The following is a 22,089-nucleotide window of genomic DNA, read 5'->3' as shown; positions in this document are numbered from 1 at the left end:
GCAATGGCAACAAAAGCCAAAATTGACAAATGGGATCTAATTAAACTAAAGAGCTTCTGCACAGCAAAAGAAACTACCATCAGAGTGAACAGGCTATCTACAGAATGGGAGAAAATTTTTGCAATCTGCTTATCTGACAAAGGGCTAATATCTAGAATCTACAAATAACTCAAATAAATTTACAAGAAAAAAACAAACAACCCCATCAACAAGTGGGCAAAGGATATGAACAGACACTTCTCAAAAGACATTTATGCAGCCAACAGACACATGAAAAAACGCTCATCATTACTGACCATCAGAGAAATGCAAATCAAAACCACAATGAGATACCACCTCACACCAGTTAGAATGGCGATCATTAAAAAGTCAGGAAACAACAGATGCTGGAGAGGATATGCAGAAATAGGAACACTTTTACACTGTTGGTGAGACTGTAAACTGGTTCAACTATCGTGGAAGACAGTGTGGTGATTCCTAAAGGATCTAGAACTAGAAATACCATTTGACTCAGCCATCCCATTACTGGGTATATACCCAAAGGATTATAAATCTTGCTGCTATAAAGACACATGCACACGTATGTTTATTGTGGCACTATTCGCATAGCAAAGACTTGGAAACAACCCAAATGTCCATCAATGATAGACTGGATTAAGAAAATGTGGCACATATACACCGTGGAATACTATGCAGCCATAAAAAATGATGAGTTCATGTCCTTTGTAGGGACATGGATGAAGCTGGAAACCATCATTCTCAGCAAACTAGCAAGGACAAAAAACGAAACACCGCATGTTCTCACTTATAGGTGGGAATTGGACAACGAGAACACTTGGACACAGGAAGGGGAACATCACACACTGGGGCCTGTCATGGGGTCAGGGGAGGGAGGAGGGATAACATTAGGAGATATACCTAATGTAAATGATGAGTTAATGGGTGCAGCACACCAACATGGCGCATGTATACATATGTAACAAACCTGCACATTGTGCACATGTACCCTAAAACCTAAAGTATAATAAAAAAATAAATAAAATAAAATAAAATAAAATGGTAATTGTACTCATACCATATAAGATTCTTCAAAAAAAAAAGAAATTTATGGAAGAAAATATGGAGTGTACATCCATATGCCATCTCTAAATTGTCTCTTTGCTTTACAATGATCCTGCAGATTACCAGACGCAGCAGGATTTTAACAATACATCTTATTTAGTAAAATAGGCTTTCTTGGGCTGCCCTAGAAACTCCCAAACTCTCTATGAAATAAACCATCAACTGCTAAACAACTGACTTAGCAAATGTATTACCAGAGCATACGCTGTTTGTAAGTTGTCAACAGCCTGTACTTAGGCAACTGCTAGCTTAAATAGCTAAAACCTATTTGGCACCCACACAGAAGTTCTTGTACACACACTTTATGGTTGATTTCTTTCTATGACACTCATGAAGGCATAATAATTAAGAGAGAATGTCAGTTTCTAGGAGTATCCTTTGGGGCCTTTCCTCCAGCTGAAACCACAACACCATGCTAGGCTTTAGCTACAAATCTGCCTACACTTGTAGCAAAAAAAGGAATTCATGCTCTGAGCAGCCTCTGAGGCACAGGGTTTATATTTTATAGCAATTCTTATTTTTCTTTTCTTCTTTTCTTACACATGCAAATGAAAATATCCCCCAATTTTCAGTTGCCAGAACAGCTGAATACTAATCATTATCAGAAAAATTAAATGCTTGTCTCAAAGAAGGAACTTCTCCTTAGAAATTCCTGTGCATCTCAGGGCAAAGAAAAAAATGTCATTGGCAATCCAGTTTTGCTACAGGATGGATGTACTTATCACACACAGCTTTGCATAGCTGAGAACAATTCTAGCCCAGGGTGACCAGAAAAGTCTCAGGGTTTGGAAAGAGGTACCATAACTAGACACTGGACATTCAACTCCAAAGTCACTCCCACCTCCATCCACTTATGTGACCTTGGGGAAAAAAAAATCACTGGACCTGTCGGTATTCTATTTCATTTCCTTCCTTGTACTGTTCTATCTGCCTGAAATGGCTTCCCTGCCTTCTCCTCCATGTCTCAAATTCTTAGGAAATACTGTTCTGTGTTCTGTGAAGCCTTCCCTGAGCTTCTTAAGCCAAATCAGCTTCCTTTCCTTTCTACCCCAATTCTAGATTGCCCATACATCAATTATATCACATGGTATTACTGTTGTATATTTATTATGGTATTTATTTTAGTTTATCATGTTATTTATGGCTATATTAGATTTTCAGGCACTACGTTATTACTATTGGTCCTAATATTAATAAAACTTTTAGTGTCATTGTGAGTGCTTACTGTATGTCATGGCCTATATGAATATATTATCTCTACTCATCACAAAACCCACATGAGATGAGAATTAACATTATTACAATTTTTTAAAGGTGAGGAAAGTAAAACTAAGAGAGGGTATGCAGATGGCTAGTAGGAGCACTGAGAATCAAGACAAAACCTATTTTACTTTAAAATACATGCTTTTAACCACTAGTCTAAAGTACCACCTTTAAATAATAATGGATAACATTTACCAATTACTTGTTAAGTGTCAGGCTCTGTACCGTGCACTCCACATACACTAGCTAATTTGATTCTCATAAAAACTCTGTGGTGTAGATACAGTGATTATTATTTTAAGTTTTTAAAAAATGAAATTGAGGTTAATAATGTTTAAATAACCTGCCCAAGGTCACAGAACTATGGGGACTCGATTCGAATTCAAGTCAGTCTCCCTCCAGAGCCTGAGCTCTTAACCGCTGCTGTATTCCAAGACCAGATAGTAGAATCTTTTATAATCTTTGCAAACTCTATGCAGGTTTCAGGGATACCCCTCTGGAAACAGAAAACTGGAGCATTACCCCTTCTGAGTGATACAAATCAACCAAATTGATGAACTCCCTTAGTATACTCACCTTAGTACATGTGTGGATCCGTTAATGGTTGTGGTTGAACAAGGGACAGTCTGGCCCAGAATGGAAGGTCTTCGGTAGCGCTCATCATCACAGCAGAGGATGATGAGGAAGGCACGTCTAAAAGACTTATTCAAGAAGGCGTAGAGAAAAGGGTTCAACCCGGAATTGATATAGCCGAGCCAGAGGAAAGCGGTCCACACCTGCCCAGGGACAGTGTAGTCTATGAAAGGATCCACAATATTGGTGACAAAGAATGGTGCCCAGCAGAGGCAGAAGCAACCCATGATGATGCACAGGGTCTTGGCTGCTTTGGTCTCTGTCCTCATGCGGTGAGTGCTATGCTGGTCTGCCGACTGAGGCCTGCTCTCAGAGGAGGCTCCTGCCCGTTGTAACATCTGGATCTGGTGGGCATGCTCCTTAGCTGTGACATAGATGCGGTAATAGGCCAGCACCATGAGGAGAAATGGGATGTAGAAGGCCACCACAGAGCAGGTGATGGCGTAGGGCTTGTTGACCATGAAGACACAGTATGTAGAGTTAGAGTTCTGGTTGAACTTCCTCTTTTCTATCTGAGAGTTGGAGGGAGAGAGGAAATGAGGAAAGGAGGTAAAAAGGAAAGAAAAAGTGAAAAAGAAGTGGGAAAAATGGGGGAGAGTGTAAGAAAAGAAAAACGGAAAAAGAAGAAAGTGGAGGATTGGAAGATAAAAAGAAGGGGAAGAGAACAGGGAAAGAAAATGGGAGAATAAAAGAGTAAAGGGGAAAGGAAAGAAAGAACAAAGTTTATCAGCAAAGCTTTGGTTTTCTTATAAGCCTACAACACAAAGAACCTTGATGACAGAAAAGGAACACGATCATATCCCAGGGCTCAGATAACTTATCTGTACAAGAGGAGCTGAAGGCTCCAGGACAGTAGAGAAATAAAATAGAGACAGAATCATTTATTACATTTACCCAACCAGAAGTGGAATTCTGCCTCTGTTCTCCCTTCCCTGTCTGCTTGCACATAACAGATCAGTCTCTTAACAGAATGTCTGTAGATCAGTAACATTAGAGTCACCCGCAGTACATATTATAAGTGCAGATTCCTGCCCACTCCCTGCTGCCAGCCCTCCACTCTCATCCCTGAAAGATCTACTGATTCTAAATCTCTGGGCAATGAAGCCCAGATATATGCATTTTAAGCAAGTTTTTTCTAATAATTCTAAAGCTCATTAATATTTGAGAACCATTGCTCTATACCATGCTAAACTTAGCTCTTTGGGGGATGCCATGGGGCACTTTTCTAGAGTCATTTCTCTACTTATTGAGTTCCCTGATGGAGGTTTGTCTCATTTAGATAATACAGCCTGTGTTGTAGTAACAGCCTGTGTTTTAGTGTAACAGCCAAGAGGGGCCTTAGGGCTTGGAGGAAAGAAAGGGTAGATATTTTAATGGAAGAAAAGAATATAAAGATTGGGTAGGGCAAGGTCATGAGGGACTTTGGAACCCAACAAGAGTTAGAACCTAGACAATACTCAATGCTTCAACTTACTCTCCTCCCAGTCTCTCCTGAAACCACTCCATTTAGGTGTTCACCCTAATCACTCCATTGAAAATGCTCTGGTCAAGGCTATCAATGACCTCTGTGTTGCCATTCCTCCTTTTAAATGAGCCATCTACACCTTTGACATAGCTGAACCCTCCATCCTTCTTTTTTTGAATATTTTATTGGACCAAAATACATATAAAGTACATAAAGTGTATATACAGATGAATCAATTATTACATAGTAAATATACCTGTGTAATTACTATTCAAATCAAACCATAGAATATTATCAACAATGCAGCAGCCTCCCAAATGCTTCTCCTAGTCATTAATATGCCCAAACACAGCCACTTATCTATATCATCATAATGTAATTTTGTTTTCCAGCTAAGTATCGATATAATAATAAAACACACAATCTGTATCTTCTTTAACTTAATATTGCATCACTCACATTATTGCACGTACAGGTAATTTATTCTTTTTCATTGTAGTATAATATTGCATTATAGGAATAAACTACAATATTACATATTCCAATATTGACAGACATTTGAGTTATTTTTGGGTTTGCACTATTTTGCATAAAACTGTTATGAATATTCTTGTAGAAGTTTGTGTGTGTGTGTGTGTGTGTGTGTATTTTCATCTCTCTTAGGTATATACCCAGGACTGAAATTGCTGTCTCATAGCTTGGGTATATACAGCCAAACGGTTCCCAAAGGGACCGTATCAATTTATATTCCCACCACGAGAGCAAGAGAGTTCCAGTTACTCCACATGCTCGCCAACATTTGGAATTTATTGTCAGTATATAGGGATATCTCATTGTGGATTTGTTGATGATGTTGGTAAAGTGTATTTGATTACGTAAGTAAAATACTCTATGTGTTTTTGACTCTTTCCATTGGTTTAGATTAGGATTTGTCTTATGCTTTGTTACTGGAAAGTGTCCTGGGCATCCATATCCACATAATTATAGTACGTTGACATCACTCCTTTTGGAAAGCATGTGAGACTGAGTTTCTGCATCTGTTTCCTAATTAGCACTCTGTTTCCTTCAATGGGACGAGAGCCATGCCTTCAGAATGGTAAAATATTGCCTAGATCTTGCCAGTCCCAATTCTTGCAGCTGTATCTTCAGTTTCAATCCGAGTAAGTCACCTCAAACTCTCAGTGTGCCCTGCTTTCTGCATCTTTGTTCCCTGTTTACTATGTCCTGGCTATTTCATTGTAATTTTGAATTAAATCCAATAAACTTGAATCAAATCTAAGTTTATTACAACCCTTCAGTTTCTTATTGCAGTTTTACTGTGCATCTCCTGAGAACTAATAATGTTAATCACTGTTTTGCCCTTTTGATATCCTCTCTTTCGAATTGATTATTCAGATATTTTCCCATTTTAAAAATTAAGTTGTGATTCTCTTTCTTATTGATTTTTAACATAATAGTTCTTTTATATTCTAGATGTCTTTTGTCAGATTTATGTGTTGCACATATATCACTCTGTGGCATGGCTTTTCACTCTAGTATCTTGTGATACAAAGAAGCTCTGAAAGAACCTATACTTTAGGTTAGTACTTGTATCCTGTTTATGAAATCTTTGTTTACGCCTAAGTATAAAGATACTGGCCGGGCACAGTGACTTACACCTGTAATCCCAGCACCTTGCGAGGCCGAGGTGGGCAAATCACTTGAGGCCAGGAGTTTAAGACCGGCTTGGCCAACATGGCAAAACACTGTCTCTATAAAAAAATACAAAAATTAGCCAGGCGTGGTGGCAGGCACCTGTAATTCTAGCTCCTAGGGTGGCTGAGGCACTAGAATCACTTGAACCCGGGAGGCAGAGGTTGCAGTGAGCTGGGATCATGCCACTGCACTCCAGCCTGGGTGACAGAGTGAGACTTGGTCTCAAAGATATTGTCAAGAGATGTAAAGACATTCTTTTACATGATCACTTAGCATATCTTTATTGTGTTAATTTTTATGTCTTTTTTTTTTTTTTTTTTTTTTTTTTTTTTTACAGGATCTTGCTCTGTCGCCCAGGCTGGAGTGCAGTTGTGCTCACTACAACCTCTGACTCCCAGGCTCTAGCAATTCTCCCACCTCAGCCTCCCTAGTAGCTGGGACTACAGGTGTGGGCCACCACTCCCAGTTAATTTTTAAATATTTTTTATAAAGACAGGGTTTCATTGTGTTGCTCAGACTGGTCTCGAACTCTAGGCTCAAACTATCAGCCCATCTCAGCTTCCCAAAACGCTGGGATTAGAGGCATGAGCCACTGTGCCTGACCAGTTTTTACATTTAATGCTTCTACCCACCTGAAATTAGTTTTTCTGTATGGAATGATGTACAAGATATGGATATTGAATTGACCCCTGCAGCATGTATTGAAAGGATTATCTTTTCCTAGTTGCACTGCAGTGTAACCTTGGTCATAAATCAGAGGACTGTATATGCACATTGCTCCACGTTTGGATTTCCTGTTTGTTCTCTTGAGTTGTCTCTCTCTGCATATACTGCTTTAACTTCTATAACTTCACACATCTTAGACATCTAGTTATAAAAGTCTTTGAACTGTGGTTTCTTTTCTTGAAGGCTCTTGGATAATCTTTTATCTCAGTATTTCCATATAAAATTTAAATCAATATCTCAATTTCTAGAAAGATCTTCTAGGATTTTGATTGGAATGAGAGTAAAATTATTAAGGGAAACTGACATCTTTACAATGTTAAGTCTTCGAATTAATTAACATGGTAATTCCTTCCCTTTGTCTTTTTAAGTATATTTCAATAATGCTTTTTAATTTCATAATTTTCTTTGTGTCTTGCACATCTTTTGTTAGATTTGTTTCTAAGTATTTTATGTTTTTATTCTGTTGTAAATGGTACCATGTTAAAATTCTTATTCCTAATTGTTGCTAATATGTAGAACTTGGTGAGGATTTTTATTGTAAGCTGGCTATGTATTCAGCAACTTTGCTAAGTTAGATATCAACTAATACTTCATCTTTACATTCTTTTTTTTTTTTTCTTGAGATGGAGTCTCGCTCTGTCGCCCAGGCTGGAGTGCAGTGGCGCAATCTCGGCTCACTGCAAGCTCCGCCTCCCGGGTTCACGCCATTCTCCCGCCTCAGCCTCTCCAAGTAGCTCGGACTACAGGCGCCCGCCACTACGCCTGGCTAATTTTTTGTATTTTTAGTAGAGACGGGGTTTCACCATGGTCTCGATCTCCTGACCTCGTGATCCGCCCGCCTCGGCCTCCCAAATTGCTGGGATTACAAGTGTGAGCCACCGCGCCCGGCCCATCTTTACATTCTTTTGAATTTTCTCCAGGAAATACTTATATGATCTGCAAATAATGGCAGTTACATTTTTTTCTCTTTCCAATCCTGATATCACTTTCTCTTGCTTTATTGAACTTGATAGGGCCTCCCGTCTAATTTTGAATAAAAATGAGAGTAGTTGACACCTTGTTTCGCTCCCAGTTTTAGGGGATGAGCCTTCAGTAATTTACTAAGTATGATATTTGCTAAATTGTTTGTCAACACCCTCTACTTGATTAAGGAAATTACATTCTATTCTTGGTTTGATGAGATTAAAAAAAATCATGAATGGGTATTGAATTTTGTCAAAGCATTTTTGGCAGTAACAAAATGAACATGTGGGTTTTCTCCCCTTTCTTTTATTGATGCAATGAATTACATTGATTGCATTACAATTCCTGGAATAAGTCTTATTTGTACTGGACCCTGTGACACACTAGTATTTTTCTTAAGGATTGAAGGACTTTTCCACCAACTATAAACACTGCCTGCTGACAGGTCTTAGTCATCAACCTTCTCTAGAAATAGCTCTTGACTGAAGGGAGCTGCTTAACCCAATGTCACTTACCCTTCTTGGGATCAATCTGCATCCATTGTGAATATACACATGCATGAAGGTATGAAGAATAGACACCTATATGATATACTCACAAATGTTTGTGAGTCTATAAAACATATTCAGTATCTTGTTTTATAGACTATTATAAGGTTATCATGTATCATCCTCTGAATTGATATTTTTATCATTATGAAATATTTCTACCTCAAGAAATATTACTTTCCTTAAATTTTATTCTATCACTTATAATAGCAGAGTAACACCAACTTTCCTTGAATTATCACTTGCATAGTGTATTTCTATTTTTTTATTTTCAATTTTTCTGTCGCTTTATATTTAATGGTCCTCTCTTACAAGCAGCATATATTTGTATTTTGTTTTGATGCAGTCTGACAACTTTGTCTTTTAGCATTTATTCTTTTCATAATTTAATATTTACTAAAATTACAAATTGATTTAGGTTTGTCTATAATCTTACTGTTATCTATTAACCTTTTCTGTTTCTTGGTTCCTTGTTTCCATATTTATTGCTTATTTTCAGAATAATACCTGTTTGTATTAACACATTACCTCTCTCCCTATTAGCTTATTGGATATATATTCTTTTATTATCTTTATTTTAGGGGCTACAACTCATTACAGTCTATTTCATACATTTGCCATTTCCTTGGCAATGCAAAGATCCCAAACAGCCCATCTCCATTTACCTGCCCCACGCTTGCCTTTTATGCTATTGTTTCCATGCATTTTAATCCTACATATATTTGAAAACCCACAAGACATTAATATTATTGTTATTTTAATAGTCAATGTTCTCTTACACTATCCACATATTTATCATTTCCAGTGCTCTGCACTCTGTCCTGCATTATGGTGCTTCTATCTGGGATTATTTTCTTTTTGACTGAAAAATTCTCATAAAAGTCACAGTATAAAACCTGATGTGGAAAAATTCCCTTCATTTTTGTTTGCCTGAAAATGTCTTAATATCATCTTAATTTTTAAAGCATATTTTCACTGGGCATAGAATTCAATGTTGCAGATTTTCAACATGTCATTCCATTGTCTTCTCACTTCTTTCATTTTATTGCATGGTCAGCTGTAAGTCTTATTTCCCCTGTTAAGTTTAATTTATCATTTTTCTCTAATTACTTTTGAGATTTATCAACTTGTCTTTGATTTTCAGCAATGTTTTAAAATGAATTTTCTAGATATAGTTTTCTTCTTTATTTAACCTGCTGGGGCTTTGTAGAGTTTCTTGAATCTGTGACTGATAGCTTTTATCTTTTTGGAAAATTCTTAGGCACTATTTCTACAAATATTACATCTGCCCCATTTTCTCTCTCTTCAAATAGAATACTAATTATATGGACATTAGAACTTTTCTGTATTATATATATGTAACATATATATACACATATACATATAAGTATATGTATGGACACACACACATATATTCTGATATGATACATATATGTATATATATATATATATATCAGAATGGTCTGTAACAAAATTTTATCCATTTATCTCTATGTGCTTCAATCAATATTTTATTACAAGGTTATGATATAACATCCTCTTGAATTGATATTGTTATCATTATGAAAAAATGATATTACCTAAATTCCAGTTTACTACAGGTGTTCTCAGATATGTCAAATCTACTATTAAATTTATCATTATACTTATTTATTTCAGTATATTTATTAGTTGCAGTATTTCCATTCAATTCCCCCCCTCTTTTTTTTTTTTTTTGAGACTAGGTCTTGCTCTGTCGCCCAGGCTGGAGTGCAATGGCACAATCTTGGCTCACTGCAACCTCTGCCTCATGGGTTCAAGCGATTCTTCTGCCTCGGTCTCCTGAGTAGCTGGGATTAAAGGTGCATTCCACCATGCCCCACTAATTTTTGTATTATTAGTAGAGATGGGGATTCACCATATTGGCCAAGCTGGTCTTGAACTCCTGACCTCGTGATCTGCCCACCTTGGCCTCCCAAAGTGCTGGGATCACAGGCATGAGCCACCGTGCCCAGCCAAAAATTCCCTTTTTTTTTTTTGTAGATGCTCCTTATCTAATTACTCCATTATCTAGATTGCCTATGAGACTGTTTCTGTTGTCTTTCTATGTTCATGGTTTTTGGCCATTTAGTCTTGTTTCCTACAAGGTCTGGTGACTTAATTAAAGGACCGACATTATATATAAAAAAGTACAGGTGCTCTGGATGGTAGTAGCCTATTCCAGAAATAATTTAATTTTCTTCTGGCAAGCACATGGAATATGAAAAGAACACCTCAATCATGTTTAGGTTATGTTTAATGCATTACTTTCAATGGCAAAAACCACAATTACTTTTACACAGACCTTATATGACTCAGTAAAGGCCCTAAAGGAAATAGTAGAGGTCTTCTTTTTCTCTTTGAGAGTATGGCTACTAAGTCTTATTTGCCTCGGTTATTTTCTAATCTTTCAGAGAGTATTTTATTTAATCTTCATATTTTGTATTTAATTCAGTGTGTTTTATTTAGCATTGACAGTCATGCTTATGACAGTTCCCGCCTTATCTAGAAACCCAATTCTCTCTCCTTCCTTATAATATATTTTAAGGCATATTTGCTTCCAAGACAATTTTCTCTTTCTTTGTTTTCTTCCTCACTGGCTGTTCCTTCCGACTGTCCTTTACTGTCCTTCGTTCCTTAGACCTCTTCTATTCTGTATCTACCTGCATTCTTCAGGTGATCTCATCTAGTCATATGGATTTAAATAGCATCTAATCTTTGAGAATGGTCCACTTTTTTTTCTTTCTGATCAGGACCTCCTAGGAACTGCAGAATTTGATATCAAGCTCCTTACTTGACATCTCCACTTGCATATCTAATAGGTATCTCAAATAAATAAAAAAGCCAAGCATTTGACTCTCCCCACCCTATAAACTTACACACAGTATTCTCATCTGGATTGATGGTCACTCACTCTAATCTTCTAGTTGCTCTGTCCAAAATTTTGGGTCATGTTTGACTTAGGTTTTCCTTTCACATTCCTCTTCTAATTTTTCAAAAAAAAAAATCATGTTGGTTAAATCCTCAAAATAGATCCAGATTCTAAATCACAATCTCGACTGTTATCACTGAGGTTGGAGCACCATTGTCTCTCACCTGTCAGATTACTTCAATAGACTCCCTTACTGTCTGCTTATCAACAGAAAACCAGAAAGATTCTTTAACAATATAATTCAGGTCATGTTACTCATTTGCTCAATACTCTGCAATGGCTCCTCATTTTCCTTATAGTAAAAGTCAATGTTCTTAAAATAACCTGAAAAGTCCTACACGATCTTTCTCCTATATATTTTTTTACTTCCTCTCCTACATTTCCCTCCCTCATTTACTCTGCAACAGCCACACTAACCTTGATATGTTAGGAATATTCTGCCACAGCACTTTGCACTTGCTATTTTTCTGGCCTGGTATGTTCTCTGAGATATCCACAAGTACAGCTCCCCAACCTCCTTAAAGCTGTAACTGAAACATCACCTTCTCAATAAAGCCTAGTTTAACACCCTATTTACAATCTGTTATCCCATTCACCTGCTTTTTCATAGTACTTACCATCTCCTAACATCCTAGATATCTGCTTATTTTTAATCTCCTCTACTTATTTTCATCTCATCACTTATTGTCTGCCTCTTTGTTAGAATATACTTTACAAGGATGTGGGTCATTGTCTATACTGTTCAGTAATGTACCCTAAGCACCTGAATTAGATTCTCAAGTATGGTTGGGGCCTGAAAAATAATTAATTATAGAGCAAAAGAAGATGCGAAATCTGACCATTTCTTACCACCTCAAATTGCTATCATCCTAGTCCAAGTTAGCATCATCACTTGCCAGAATAATTGTAACTCCTTCCCAAAAGTTTTCACTGTTTTCTGCCATTGCACAGTCATTCTCTATAGAGTAGCCAGAATGATTCTTTTAAAACATAGGGCAAATAATGTCATTCCTCTCACCCAAACCCTTGAAAGCTTCTTCTATCACTCTGAGTAGCCACAATCTGACTCCAGGCTACCTCTCTGACTTCTACTTTTCTTAGCAATTTCCTCCTTGCTCACTGCTGTCTGTAATCTTCTAGGCCATTCCTTGAACTACCCAAGCATGCTCCCACTCCAGGGCCTTTATGATTATTGCAATTTTGTTCCAAAACACTTTTTTTCTTAGTGCTTACATGACTTACTTTCCCTCTTCCTGCAGGACTCTGCTTCAGCAATATTTTATCAAGGAAGGTGAATGTCATGTGTAAATCACTCACTTTTTACTTGTTTTTGTGGTTTTTTTAAAAATAAAATGTAACACCTGAAATATATCATACTTTCTCCTCACTACATTTTAAATGCCATATGAACTGAAATTTTTTTTACCATTAATTTCTCAATTGCCTATGCAACATAGTGGGCATTCAATTATTTCTTGAATGAATGAATAAATGAACAGTGCAGCCGTTACGAGCTTAGACTTTGAAGTTGTAAAATTTCCTTTATAAAATGAATATTAAACATAGTAATATTGTGTTGGTTAGATGATATTGAAACGTGAAGAATTTAGTATATCGTCTATAAATATTTAATAAATGGTAGTGATGATGGAAAGAGAAAGCAGGGTCTAGGTTTAGGAACATAAATGAGAAAATTATTATGTGAACACTGAATTTTTAGGTGGTTTCTTTCCCATTACGTTAACAACCCTGCATTGGGTGGGTGTGGTTACCAATTTGTAAAATTTGGGGATGGATTAGGACATTTCTAGCAAGCTTAGCTTTAAAAGCACAGCTGATTCCATTGAGCAAAGGAAGAAAGTCCTTGGAGTAGGTTTCTGCCTTGGGCATCTGTACTTGCACGTATGTGTAGGTTTATATGTGTGGGTATATAACTGGTCATCATTATGCATGGATTCCATATTTGTGAATTAATCTACTCACTAAAATTTATTTGTAACTTCCTAAATCCCCCAAATCAATACTTGAGGTGCTTTCACAGTGTTTTTATGGTCATTTGTAGACATGCATGTGCACAAAGCAGTGGAAGCATTGTTTCCTGATAGGTGTGTTTCCAGCTGAAGTCAAACAAGGCAATGCTCTATCATCTTGTTTCACTTCAACAACTGTCCCTTTTGCTATTTGCTGGCACATATTTTGCCTTTTGTGCTTTTTGATGGGGATTTCATGGTTTAAAATGGACCCTAAGTGTACTGCTGAAGTGCTGTCTGGTGTTCGTAATTGCAAGAAGGCTGTGATGTGATTTACAGAGAAAATACATGTTTTAGATAAGCTTCATTCAGGCATGAGTTATAGTGCCTTGTCCATGACTGCAGTGCTAATGAGTCAACATATAAATTAAATAGGGGTTTTTAAGCACAAACACACATCAAACAAGGTTGTGCATTGATTGGCTGACGAAAATGTTGTGACCAGAGACTCACAGGAACCTAATCCTGTATTTTTCCTGGAAGCAAAGATTCAGTATTTACCAATTCAGTGTTTGCAATGACTTTATAAAATTTAATTGCTGCCAACAACATGACCATGTGGATGGCGCTAGCTTCTCTCTAGGCAGGTTCAGTGTGCGAATGAGTGGACAGATATGAATATTAGTCATGTTAACAGTAAACAGATGCTCCATTTCCCATTTAGGTGAATTAGGGTCCATTTTAAACCATGATTAAAATTTAATAGGCAATCCCTTTGGATCATTCTAAGTGAACAAAAACTTTCTGGGTTGTTTTCTTTAGAAATTCTACTCAGGAGGTAGAAGTGCTGATCCCTCATCAGAAGTTCCCAATGCACAGAAGCATATGTTTCCAAAAATCTTCTCCATTAGGGAATAAGTATAGCATATAAATTAAGAGCATAGACTCTGGAATCCAAAGCCTGGGCTCAGATACAGTCCCCACTACTTCCTACCAATTACTTTAGTGAATAATCTCCCCGATCCTCTGTTCGCTGATCTATAAAATGAGGACAATGATAGGATCTACTTCATAATGTTGTTGTGAAGCCTAAGTGAGGTTCCCAGGAATAATGATTAACAGGGGGCTTCATACATACATAGTAAGTGTTCAACATTTACTGCCCATTACTATTCTTGGAGCAATAATAATTGTTGAAAATTTGGATTTCATTTCCTCCAGGAATGGTAAAACTGACAGTTTAAAATAAATTGGATAGGATTCAAACACTGTCCATGCAGTTACCCTTCTAATTCACTCTCCTGCCTCCGGCATTTCTTTCAGAATCCCAAGGAATACTTGTTCTGACATGAAAATCCTGGCCCAGGCCTTTAAAGGAGGTTAGACTCCTTTCCTTAAAAAAGAACAAGGCAGGACTAAGGGCTAAGAATGGGGTGAAAAGAGGAAAGGGCAGCTCCTTCTCTTGAGGGTCCTGTTGCTCTTAATCTCTCCTCTCCACTCCCCTTCCCACATCTCGATGTATCCTGGGACCACTTTTAAAGTGAGTGCCTGACAACTTCCTTATGGAGTATATATCCCTGCTAAGGAATCTAGATCATAGATTTTGATCTTCATTATAAGTTTAGTATGTTAAAGCTGGAGGACTCTTAAAGGTTAGTATCTAGACAGAATGAGATGGTTAATTTTTTGTGTGAACTTGACCAGGCATAGGGTACCTACACATTTAGTCAAGCATTATTCTGGGTGTGTCTTTGAGGAAATTTTTGGATGAGATTAACATTCGAATCAGTAGACTGCCTTTCCCAATGCAGGTGAACCTCATGCAATCCACTGAAGGCCTGAAGAGCAGGGAACTCATGCTGCCTTACTGCCTTCAAGCTGTGATATCAGTTTTTTCCTGCCTTTGGACTCAAACTAAAACATTGACTCTCCTGGGCTCTAGTGTGCCTGCATTTGGACAGGAACTACACTATAGGCTCTCCTGGGACTCTAGCTTGCTGACTGTAGATCTTGCTACTGGTAAACATCCGTAATCCCATGAACCAATTCCTTACAGTATCTCTTTCTCTCTCTCTCTCTCTCTCTCTCTCTACACACACACACACACACACACACACACACACACACACACACACATTAGTTATGTTTATCTGGAGAACCAATACACAGGGATTGGAATAATGCCTGGCATACGTTACATGCCCTCCTAGATCCCTGGTAGACCTTCTTCTCCACTGAGAACCAATGGATCTTCTCATCGCAGTGCTTCAGGAAGTGAGACAGTTCAAGCTGGGCTCAGGGCTTACTTCTCTCAACTTTTAGCCTGGAGCTGTCTTCATTCCCCGGCAGCCTCTACCCACATGACATATTTTCTTCAGGTCCATGTCAGCTGATACGGTTTGGCTGTGTCCCCACCCAAATCTCATCTTGAACTGTAGCTCCTCCCATAATTTTCACATGTTGTAGGAGGGACCCGGTGGGAGATAACTGAATTATGGGGGTGGTTTCCCCCATACTTTTCTTGTGGTAGTGAATATGTCTCATGAGATCTGATGGTTTTATAAAGGGGAAACCCCCTTCGCTTGGCTCCCATTATCTCTTGCCTGCAGCCATGTTAGATGTGACTTTTGCCTTCCACCATGATTGCGAGGCCTCCCCAGGCATGTGGAACTGTGAGTCCATTAAGCCTCCTTTTCTCTATAAATTACCCAATCTGGGGTTTGTCTTTATCAGCAGTGTAAAAATGGACTATTACATCAGCCTTAAAGACTCTCCACATAAAATGGAATAAAAACCTTTTGGGGCAAATGACATGCCTCAGGCCCTGGAGTCTAAGCTTTGAATACTTGTTCAGTTATCTACAGGCTGTGTGACATTGGGTATGTTACTTAACCTTAACCTACATAAGCTTGTGAGCCTGGGTTTTCTCATCTGAAAAATGGGGGAAATAACTATACTTTCCCCACAAGGAGGTTTTCAAGATTATATATAAAGTATTTAGCATACTCTCTGGCATACAGCTATGTTAAAGAAAAAAATTATTCATGACATTTGTTAAAGCAGTAAAGCAGACTTTATTCAGGACTATCAACATAGGTTATAGGGACTACTGTGATGGGGTTTTGTAGTAGAAGAGAGAGATTAAAATACAACAACGGAAAGTGGAAATTTATAGCCAAACAGCATGGTGAGTGGGGGTTGGTGGATGGAAAATTACCAATAGGAAACATCAGGAGTAAGAGAGGATTCTAGCTAAACAAACCTAGCAGGGCTCTTGCTGAAGACAGGCCAAGGTGATCATACATCACCTGGGAGATGGTGGAGGATGAAGAATCCAGTCAAATATCAAGGGTGGGGGATTCTGGCTAAACCAACTTAGCAAGATTCTTGCTAAAATTGGGTGATGCAAAAACAGACATAGAAATCCAAAAGTCAAGACCTAGATGGGACAAGGATTCAGAAAAGTCTAACTAAAGTTGGGTTAAGGAGAGGATTTTTGTCAGTAAGCATTCAAAAGTGTTAGCTTTAAAAAAAAAAAATCACCCAGACCACTATCAGATTCTTAGGATACTCAATCTAATATTATTTATTCATTTAGGAATCCCATGCAAAGTTGATCAGACAGTAAACCAGTGGGGTCTGTGTGGATACTCACCAAATCAATTATGCCAATGTTATTCCAGCCTTGCATTATAGGGAGAAAAGAAATAAACGTGGGGATGACCCAGCAGCCTCCCAGCATTAATGCGATGCGCAGAGGGGTCATCTTGTTCCTGTAGACCAAAGGCTGGCAGCAGATGGCGTAATACCTGGAGAGAGAATAGAGGGCAGAGCATAGGCATGGGCAAGGAGGAATGGGAGGGAGAGAAAAGAGAATATACGAGAGAGAAGAGGGGAGGAAGAGGGGATGGAGCAAGGGATGGAGAAGAGCAAACATTGAGGAGAAGAGTTGGAGGGGAAGCAGAGAATAAAAATAAGGAAATAAAAGAAAGAATAAAGGGTAAAAAGAGGAGAGCAAGTGGCAGAGGAAGGGAAAAAGAAGGAAGAGAGAAGGGAGAAAAGAACAGAGGAAAGGAAAAGTGATTATATAATACAATATGATATACTGGCCTGTGAGTTTCTGTTAATATAAATATTAATATATGCTTTGGATCACATCTCAGGATCATTGCCTGCAGTTGGCCCCACAGTCCTCTCCATCTCCCAATATCTGGAGGAGGTCCACATACACCAGAAGGTCTTTTCTATTTCTAGCACTGTTCCAACACTATCCCGATGCCTGTGCATTGAGGAGCCTCTACCCAGCCCTCTGGGCCTCAGTATCCAGGCAACTGAAATCTATTTGATTACAACTTGAGGTGACCCAGGTGTAGCTCTATATCTGGGCTCTAACCACTGTGTCTCAGATTTGTCCCCATACCCTTGATTACCTGCCTACATGGAAGTGGAGCTCTAAGTCAGTGTTTTTTTTTTAATTGTGGTTCAAGGATTCCTCTCCATCCCCCCCATCCCTGCCATGCTGAATCAAACTCACCTGAGGAAGCCTTTTTAAAATGCAGATCCCAAGGATCTCCTGAATCAGAGCCTGTTGGTGAACAACCTGGAGCTTGATGTTGACAAGTGTGAGTTATTACTAAGTGTGAGTTATTGCTAAGGATACTCAGTTTCCTCCTTCCAAACATGTACACTTCTTGGCATCTTTATGGCTGGATAGGACCAAGGGACTAGTCCTGACCAATGAATCATGAACAGAATTGACATGCATCACTTCTGGGACAAACCATTTAAATGTTTCTGGGATACTAAGAATGTAAAATTTTGAATATTTCCTGCTCCATCATTTCCTGTCTACTGGATGAGACCACCCCACTTCCATTTATTAGGGTCTGACCTCTCTCTTGGGACACAGTGCTCACTCTCTTTTGATTCCATATTCTGCCTATGATATTAGCTTTCTTCATGCCTCCAGACAGAGGTACAACCTGCCCATTCAACAGTCTGGCCTCTAACTTCTAGACCATTCCTGCATGTTATTCTGGCCTTGGAGATCACCTGTTCCATGCCCAGGCATGGCATGGAATTTCACAACAGGCAGAATGCTACAGTAGATCTATCATTTATTTCTCTTTGGGAGAGTACCAACTATAAATGGAAAAAGAGCCTGGAGGCTAAGTCTATTCTTTAAGGTTTTATACCATTTAATGATGAACCACCCTCATACACCCCTCATTTTATGCAGTTCACTTTGTTAATTTTTCCCACCTCTTCTTTTCTTAATTCAAAGCATAACTAACATAACAATGGCTATATTCTTTGAAGAGGTGGAAGTAGGATGCGTTGAGAGAGAGGGTGGAATGAGGAGAGCCCCGTGTTGGAGCATGAGGAGCAGGTGCCTCAGGAGCAGGGAGAGGAGAAATACCCCCTTTCCTACAAGGCATTGAGGAGCAGCTGACGACATTGTGCTAAAAGCTCCTTGTATCCAGCAAGCTCGGTGGGGCATCCTGATCTGGGCCAGAGTGCAAGAAACAACAAATCGAAGAATGGGATAGTGGCTTGCTCAGAAAAACCATTGTCTCCATTATAATTCTGACACGGCCGCAAAATCAAACTAAAGATAACTCAGTCATTGAAAGAATCATGATTAGCTGGATTCCCTCCATACTGTTGGCTTACAAGAAAGACAAATTATATCTGAGTAGCAAATTTCTCTGAACGGTGATATTCATAATCATCAGGGGTTTATTATTAACATAGAATTAATGATGAATTTGAAGTGGATGAAATATACTCTTTTTTTTTTTCAAATTTTGTTTCCTTCTTGATTTCCCGTTGGGGGCAAGTTTCTTTCCATTTAACATCCTTCCTCTTTTCTCTTGTTAATAGCACTTCAAATCCTTCAGGAGTTATCTCTTTGCTGTTGCTATAGTGTTATTGGGAAAACAAATCATGGGGCTGTGACTTTTCTAGCCTAGGGGTGACCCAATCAGACTTTCTCCTGGGACTCAATGTCCTGCAGAGGGATGGAAGGTGGGCAGGTCAGCAGAGGACCTTTTATCCCAGCAGCAGCCCCCTGGCAGGGCTGGGGATTAATTCCTGCTCCTTGGATCTTTTGCAGCATACTTTTACCCATCAAGTCCTCACTCCTTAGCTCTCTCTTTAAATAAACCGCCTCATATATTTCCAATAAATTCTCTTTTTGCTTAAGCTGGTGTCATGGGTTGAATTGTGTCCTTCCTCTTCCAAAAGATATGTTGAAGTCCCAACTCTCAGTAACCTTGGAATGTGACCTTATTTAGACATAGGGTTTTAAAAGAGGCAATCAAATTAAAATGAGGTCTTCAAGGTGATCCTGAATCCACTGTGACTGATGTCCTTATGAAAAGAAAAATTTTGACACAGAAACTGATATGCACATTAGGAAGGTGGCCATGAGAAGGTGGAAGATTGGAGTGATGCGTCCATAAGCCAAGGAACACTTAAAGTTGCCAGCAACCAGCAGAAGCCAGGAAGAGGCAGGAAAGAATCCTTCCCCTACAAGTTCCAGAGGGATAATCGCCCTATTGATACCTTTATTTCAGACTTCTAGCCTTTAGAACAGTGAGGCAATAAGTGTGTATTGTTCTAAGCCATCCAGTTTGTGGTACCTGTTATGACAGCTTTAGCAAACTAATACAGTTGGCTAACAACAATCTCTTGCTTGCAAGAAAAGTATCCTCCCTCACACAGAGCAGTAAAACTGGCTTGAATGCCAGATATATCTTTCATAGTATACTTAAGTAAGAATATCTTTTGTTTCATTCAATATACTTTCAGATCATAGCTCAAGTTTTGGCATCCTTTATTCTGTTATCCCAAAAAGGCAATAGAGGGATAAATGAAGAATGAATTCTGCCCTATCTTTGTTGTGTAATCAATATAATTTTCGAGGTTTAGAACGAGGTGCCAAGATGTTGCCAAGTAAAGAGCAGATTTCAGAAATTTTGGTTGGATCTCCAACATCACAAAAATCCAAAAGTTCAAAAACACAAGGCCAAATTAAGTATCCTATAGGGCACTATTCACCACAACCAAGGTGCGGAACCAACCTAAGCATTTATCAGTGGATAAATGAATATAGAAAATGTGGTATATATATATATATATATATATATATATATATATATACACATGATGGGATATTATTCCACCATAAAAAAATAAAATCCTGTCATTTCCAGCAGCATGGATGGAACTGGAGAACATTATGTTAAGTGAATAAGCCAGGCACAGAAGGACAAATATTGCATGTTGTCACTCATGTGAGGGAGCTAAGAAAATTGATCTCATGGAGGTAAAGCATAAAATGATGGTTACCACAGGCTGGGAGGGGTAGTATGTAGGGGGAGTATGAAGAGGGGTCAGCGAATGCATAAAAAATACAATTAGACAGTGGGAATAAGATCTAGTGTTTGGGCAGCACAATTGGGTAACTTTAGTTAACAATCATTTATTGTATCTTTCAAAGTAACTAGAGGAGTGGATTTGGAATGCTCTCAACACAAAGAAATGATAAATGTTTGAGGTGATGGATATCCCAGCTACCCTGATTTGATCACTACACATTGTATGCTTGTATCAAAATATCACATGCACCCCATAAGTATGTACAACTATTATGTACCCATACAATTTAAAATATTTTACATAAATAAATAATATCTTGCAGGACAAAAGGTACATTTGAGAAAGTAGGATGTCTTAGCTGAGAATATTCTTTGATTTCCATAAATGGATGTGGATGTTTAGAGGGTTATGTTGGGAAAATAATAGAATTTACAAAAGAGGGCTTTAGGATGTATGGTTATATTGGTGCTCATAACATTTTTATGAAAGCCTTTCTTTCTAAATCTAACTTGCCCAGGGCTATTGCCAGTTTCCCTTGACATAATGAACATCCCATGAACAATAATATTGCCCTACATTCTGCTGTCCAAATGTTCTATGCTTTAATTTGCTTTAACCTAGATTTCTAGGAGCTGCTGCTATATAGAATTAAATAGTAGTAACAGGTTTGCTTTTAAAATTCAACTTAAGGGAGGATACTGTGAATGTAGTACACATTTTACCAATTCCTTACACATTTTTTTATTTGAAACAGAATCTTGTTCTGTTGCCTGGGCTGAGGTGCTTATGTGATCTTGGCTCACTGCAACCTCCGCCTCCCAGGCTCAATTGATTCTCCTGCCTATCTTCCTGAGTAGCAGGGACTATAGGCGTGCACCACCACACCCAGCTAATTTTTGTATTTTTATCAGGGACAGGGTTTCACTACACTGGCTAGGCTTGTCTCAAATTCCTGGCCTCAAGTGATCCACCCGCCTCAGCCTCCCAAAGTGCTGTGATTACAAACATAAGCCACCACACCCGGCCCCCTTACACATTTTACATACACAGTCAGTTCCCTGGAAAATCCTTGCCAGAAGTAAAGTGCTTGGACAATGAGCCCATCTCGTAGGGGGCTAAGGTGGAATACATCAAAACATGCCCAGACACAGATGTAGAAAGTTGCTCTTGCAGGATCTGGGGTGGTTAGGTAAGGGTGGGAAGAATCCTTTTTTAAAATTATCAATAAGTAAAGGGGGAAAAAGGATTTTATTTTACTTAAATTTAAACTAGGTTAGGTAAATTGTTAGTGACAGGTAAGGATATGAATAAGAAAAATACTAAATTATGTCTAGGTATATGTTTTACTTGCATTTTGACCTCTACATCTTC

At 38.4% G+C, this 22,089-nt stretch overlaps 1 protein-coding gene across 4 annotated transcripts in view; it reads right to left on the bottom strand.

Moving 5' to 3' along the window:
• HTR4 (5-hydroxytryptamine receptor 4) overlaps positions 1-22,089 on the bottom strand; it is a 200,872-nt gene that overhangs the window by 57,711 nt on the left and 121,072 nt on the right. For all 4 annotated transcript variants that reach the window (XR_001115209.2, XM_003266614.4, XM_030822692.1 and 1 more), the window contains 2 exons: positions 16,991-17,144; positions 2,962-3,530 (listed from right to left, as the gene is read on the bottom strand). Coding sequence is in view for 3 of the 4 variants with exons in the window: in XM_003266614.4 (XP_003266662.1) it covers positions 2,962-3,530; positions 16,991-17,144 (723 nt within the window). In the remaining variant the exon portion in view is untranslated. The remainder of the gene's footprint in view (positions 1-2,961; positions 3,531-16,990; positions 17,145-22,089) is intronic.

The sequence above is a fragment of the Nomascus leucogenys genome, chromosome 2, assembly GCF_006542625.1.
Source record: "Nomascus leucogenys isolate Asia chromosome 2, Asia_NLE_v1, whole genome shotgun sequence".
NCBI classification, from domain to species: Eukaryota; Metazoa; Chordata; class Mammalia; order Primates; family Hylobatidae; genus Nomascus; species Nomascus leucogenys.
This window is presented reverse-complemented; position numbering and strand designations above follow the sequence as displayed.